The 6096-nt window shown below is 31.1% G+C and overlaps 1 protein-coding gene across 1 annotated transcript; it reads left to right on the top strand.

Annotated features, from left to right (window-relative positions):
• Nucleotides 1-4040: 4040 nt before the first annotated feature.
• LOC131181315 (bZIP transcription factor 30-like) lies at nt 4041-6096 on the top strand. Its single transcript, XM_058149343.1, has 4 exons — nt 4041-4388; nt 4650-5229; nt 5590-5722; nt 6043-6096. The coding sequence occupies exons 2-4, from the start codon at nt 4670-4672 to the stop codon at nt 6094-6096; spliced, it is 747 nt and encodes a 248-aa protein (XP_058005326.1). The 5' UTR covers nt 4041-4388; nt 4650-4669.

The following is a 6096-nucleotide window of genomic DNA, read 5'->3' as shown; positions in this document are numbered from 1 at the left end:
TCTATTCACCAAGATTTCATGTTTAACCTAACTAAATACCATCAAAACCTTAGGGTTCCATGGCTGCCACATTCTCTCTTCCCTTATTTAAGCATGGTTGCCTTTATTTCTAATGCAATTTCATCACACATGAACTTAAATTCATGAATTCAATAAGAATCTAAACTTGAAATTGCACTTACCTTAATTTGTAGATTTCCTAATTCTTCAATTCTCCAAGTTTTCTTTTCCTTCTTGCTCCCAAAGTGTTTATCTAGGTCTAGGGGTAAGATTTACTTAAGGACTTTAGGGGAATTTATGGTTAAATTGGGGTGTATGAAGCTTAAATTAGGAGCTTCAATGGAGTTTGAGAGAGAGAGCTAAGGGAGAGAGAAGTGGGCGGCTTGTTTGGGGTAAGGAAGACAATGATTTTTGTTTTTCTTTTCTTTTCTTTTATTTACTTATGGAAGACCCAAAAATTCCAATTAAGTAAATATATTAAGTATCATTTTTATGGCATCATGCATGAGGTCATGCATAATGTCATCACCTTTTGACTTTTCCATTTTCTTTTTTTTTTCTATTTATTTTTCTATTAGTTCTTTAATTTAATTCTCGATTCCGAAATTTTCTTTTCTCCGATTTTATTTGTGATTAGGTCGAGTCACCGTCGGTCAATTGACCAAATTGCCCCTCGCCGGTTTATCCCGGTTTGCAAATAATTCAGTATTTCTTCCGGCTCCTTGACCTAATTATTTGACTGGCTTAACAGTTCTTTTTTGTGATTTTCTTTTTTTCCACTGTGTTCTTAATGGTCTTAAGGACTGCAGCGTCACATTTTATGGTTCGAAATTTGAGTTTAAAATGGCTTCGCAGTCATTCCCGAGACGGTCACCCATCGTTGTGACTCTCGGCTCGTTTAACTTCTTATGTTCTGTTTTTCTTATTTATACTTAACTAATTAGCAATTACTAATTATTTATATTTATGGCTTCTCTAGTTGTCTTAAGTGTGGTTCTAATCTCCTTAATTGTCCGGACCGACACCGGTCGCCGGAACAGTGAAATATACCAGGCTATACAAATAGGGGTGTTACATTGGTGGCTCATTATGACTTAGAGTTGCACCAAATGGATGTAAAAATAACCATTCCAAATGGAGAACTTGAAGAGGAAGTTTATATGGACCAAAGGTTTCTCAGTTGAAGGAAAAGGCCATATGGTGTGTAAACTTAAGAAATCAATATACATACTTAAGTAAGCTTCCCACCAGTGGTATATTAAGTTCAATGATACCATAAAGTCTTTTGATTTAAAGAAAAAGTAATTAGTCAATCTATATATATCTTAAGATCAATGGGAGTATGTTTACTTTCTTAATTATATATGTTGATGATATCTTACTTGCTGCAAATGATTTGAGCATATTACGTGAGACTAAAGATTTTCTCTCTATGAATTTTGAAATGAAAAGAAGCATCCTTTGTGATTGGAATAGAAATATTCCGCACTAGACCACAAGAACTGTTAGGATTGTCTCAGAAAGCCTATATTGATAGAATTCTAGCGAGATTTAATATGCATAAATGTTTAGCAGAAATTATTCCCAAACAGAAAGGGAACAAATTTAGTCTCAATCAAAGTCCAAAGAATTATATGGAATGTAAAGAAATGGAATCAATTCCTTATGCTTCAGTTGTGTGCAATTTGATGTATGCTTAAATAAGTACAATTATTTATTCTCGAATTGATCACTAGAAAGAAAGTTTTATGGTACCTGCAATGAACTAAAGATTTCATGCTCACTTATAGGATATCTAATCATTTAGAAGTGATTGGATATTCAGATTCAGATTTAGCTGAATATGTTGATAATAAAAGTTTATTTTAGCTACTTGTTCCTATTAGCTGAAAGAACAGTATTATGGAAAAATGCCAAAAAAAAGTCTGTCATTATTTTATCCATTATGAAAGCAAAATTTATGGTATGTTTTCAAGTTATAATTCATGCATTATGGATGCAGAGTTTTATCTCAGGACTTGAGGTAGTCGACACCATTAGCAAGCTGTCGAGAATTCATTGTGATAATTCTATAATAATATTTTCTCCATAAATGACAAATATGCCAAAGGTGTCAAGCATATGGAATTAAAATATTTTGTCGTTAAGGTAAAAATTCATAAATGAAGAGTGGCTATTGAGCATAATAGTATTGATCTCATGATAGCAGATCCGCTAATTAAGGATTCACAACCTAAGACATTTAAAGAATATTTTCTTATAATGGGTCTTGGTTGTATTAATGTATAATGTATTGGCTTTGACACTCTGAGTTCATTGATATATTTCTGATATACATTAAAATATTTCCTATTTCTCATGATTGTGTACACATAATATTTTGAGTAAATGATAATAGAAAAAGTCTTTTGAGACATTATTGTGGACCATGATGTGATAAACATATATCCATTATGTACCTACTATGGTAAGTTGTTAGTATTGTGGTATATAGAAGGAAGAATGTGATTAAACAATATACAACCACCATAATCCACACTTAGTAATTTATTATAGGAAGGTAATTATGAAGTACATTATGGAAATGATTTGTTTATTTTATGCGCACCTAATGTTTATGTTATTAAAGTTTATATCATTTAATTATTGTGCCAAGTAGGAGAATATAAGATTTTATCCAGTAATTAATATTATCATATGGGCCAAAATCAATTCTTTTAATGTGGCTCAATATTAATTGATATTTACTTTAATTAATACAAATTTTAATTATATAATAATTACTTTAATTAAAGTAAATCCTAATTCTAATTGTATAAGGATATTTGATGGACATACCAGATTAAGTCTTGGATATTTATATATAAGCTGGTCCTCTATCTAGCTATAAGGTCATATACATTTTCTTTCATAAAGTCAGAGATATTATTGTCATCTCAAGAAAGTCTTCCATTACTAAAGTTTTGTATGTGAATCAAGAAGAGTCAAGAAGGAGAAATTAGTTTATTGAATCAAAGGATCTCTTTCAATTATTATTATTATTCAATTAAAACTCCGTATCAGGTACGCTTTCTGAATTTGTGAGAATTTATTTGTTCAATATCCATTATTAGGGTGATAGTTGAATTTTACGTTTATGATTCATTACTTTATATTTAATATTTTTTTTTAATAAAACTAATTATAGTTGGTAATTGTATTTTAAAAAATACTACTATTTAGTCATTCTATTTTAATGAAATTAATTAGTTATGGAGAGACTAAACAATTTAATAGAAGTAAAATATAGAGACTAAATAATATAATTTTTATTATACAAAAAACTAAATAATTAATTTTATTAAAATGTATGAACTAAATAGTACTTTTCTTTTTTTTTTTTTTTCAATCGAGATATATTGTTTAGTGGACTATACAATGGGATTTTTTTTAGTGAATAATTTATTTTTTTTAATGTATTGAATATATCTAATAATTTGTCATCTTATAATAGGCAAATAGGGAGATTCTAACTCACTTACTCATTAGCTACCTCCCTTTAAAGGTGAAATAAGACCCATCAAACTAGATTTTTTTTTAATTATATCTAATTTAGAAATATAATATAATATTTTGTGTTGCAAAAATAAGTTGATGACCCACTCCAATAATATAAAAAGGGTCTACTCCGATGGGGACAGAAAATATCAATTATAACAATCTTATAAAAGAAAGAAATGGAAAGGAAGAATAAACAGACATGGAAAAAAATTATGGAGCATTGGTGGCAAATTAAGTACGTTACTTGACATGCATTGCTACAAAAAGAAATACCAGCTGGGTTAATTAAGAATTAATTTAACTTTGATTTTTGCCATCTTTATATAAAACTCCTGTACATGCATACCTGGTTTTAATTTAATTTTTTCTTTTATATACAAATGGTTTCTTGGACAACAACTCAGAATTCAAGATCTCACAATTCTTAAGATCACTACAATATCACTGAATTTTTTTTCTTGTATTAATTTTGAAAACAAATGAAATTTAGAGAGGAGAGCAGTAGCTAGCTTGTTCTTCCATCCTCAGAAAAGATATAAACCAGACAGAAAAGATACATACATTTCCTGTGGGTTTGGAGTGGACCCAGTATATCTCTACAAAAACCCTGACATGATGATATCCACAAAGACTAATTAACATATATGTCAATGTGTCATCCCCAATTAAATTCTTCATTTCTGGCCCTTGTTTCAATTTTTGTCCACTTCCTGCTACTGTAATTATGTAATTTATTTCTCTTCTGTGCAGGGAACCTGCTTATTTGGCAGATGGGCTCTTCTGCACTATATAAGCATTGTGCTTGGACTCAGGTTTTCTATCAGCCTGACTATTCACTTGATCTCTGTGTAGGGCGTACTTCTTTCTTTCTCTATTTTCTATTATAGTCATCAAACAATAGATTGGTTCATGTTTTACTGTTTCAGGAACATCTAGATGATAGATTTTTGAAAATATTTTTGTGGGTTCTGCTTAGATTTGAATTATTCTTTAGCATTCTTTGTGGTCTGAATCTTCTTTTATTTTGGTAATGGTTTCAGAATTTTCTTCTTTCATTGTTTTTCTGTATCATCTTCAATAATCTTTCGAGGAAAATTGTGTGTGTACAGAGATATTTAATTTATCATCAATGGAGATGGAGAAGGCACAGAAATCAAGCCACGGGGAAGATGATTTTCTGCGACTTGTGATGGATTATCAACCTTTATTGCCACCATTGCCACCCAAGTCTGCTGCATCAGGAAAGCCAAGAAACCTGACTCAAGAAAACATGTTAACTTCTGGTGAAATTATAATGAACAAATATACTAGTCCTAGCGATCAGTTCCAAGGAGGCTCATTCTCAAGCTCATCAGGATCATCATCACCAAAAGAGAATTTGGTTCTGGCTGAAATGGAGCATGCTGGTGGAGAGGAATTCTTCTCCAAATTCTTGACCATGGGCAAGGCTACTGCTAGTGTTTCACCTGGCATTCATGTATCTTCCAACCCACCACTACCGCCAACACCAAATGTGGCACATCCTGATGATGATATGGGCTTCAAAACAATTCCACCGGAACTACTGGCTGTGCACCCGCCCGCATCGCCAGCACCCACCAGTAGAGCTCGACCAACCGGACTTAGAAAGGCTATGGCCCCTGAGATGCTTGCAAATCTTGTCTTGCATGATCCAAAGAAGGCAAAGAGGTTATCTCATCTCCTACATGTATAGAAGAAATTATTAAAAAAAAAATTAACATAAACATAAACCAGACAACAATTAATGTAAATTAATTATTTCCTCAGTTGATATTGATCCTAATTAAACAAAATTAAATGGAAAATAATAGTAAAACTAATTTTATAATATTTTTTTAAAGAAAATTAATTGCAATATATCTGTATATAAACTCTGCACTCACATAAAGTTGATCCCATTTAAATATATGAATTTTGTTTCACATGAAAATGATTTATTTCATTTGTTTTCTACGCTTGAATTCATTTTTCACTTCAAACATAAACACTTGAATTCATTTGTTTGAGGTAATTTGATATTTGTTACAGAATAATTACTAATAGAATGTCTGCTGTGAGGGCCAAGGAGAAGAAGAGGCTCTATACATTTATGCTTGAACATCAACTACAGACTTTGCAATCTGAATCAGCCGCATTAACTGCTCATTTCGCCTTATTGCAGGTAATCAAGACAGTAATTTGAATTATTCTTTTTTTTTTTTTATAAGCAATGGAATTATTTTATTACTAATTCAGGAAAAACTTAGCATAGTCGCTTCCATCTATACACTGATTCATAGGTCGCCCAGATATACCTAACTTAAAAATTGGTATTCTAAATGAAATAATCTGGATTATTCTTTCTCTATATTACCCACAACTGTTATTAACAACTATATAATAACCTTCCTAATTGATTAGCTTCATTGTGGAAGTTTTATTTTATGTATTTATGAATGATGAGCAGACAGAAAGCATAAGCTTGAATGCTGAAAATTTTAGACTGAAAGAACAGACAGGCCTGATTTTGCAACAGATGCGCTTGCAAGACAGTAA

The sequence above is a fragment of the Hevea brasiliensis genome, chromosome 7, assembly GCF_030052815.1.
Source record: "Hevea brasiliensis isolate MT/VB/25A 57/8 chromosome 7, ASM3005281v1, whole genome shotgun sequence".
Taxonomy (NCBI): domain Eukaryota; kingdom Viridiplantae; phylum Streptophyta; class Magnoliopsida; order Malpighiales; family Euphorbiaceae; genus Hevea; species Hevea brasiliensis.
The sequence above is the reverse complement of the archived record's forward strand: the minus strand, read 5'-3'. Positions and strand labels throughout refer to the sequence as shown.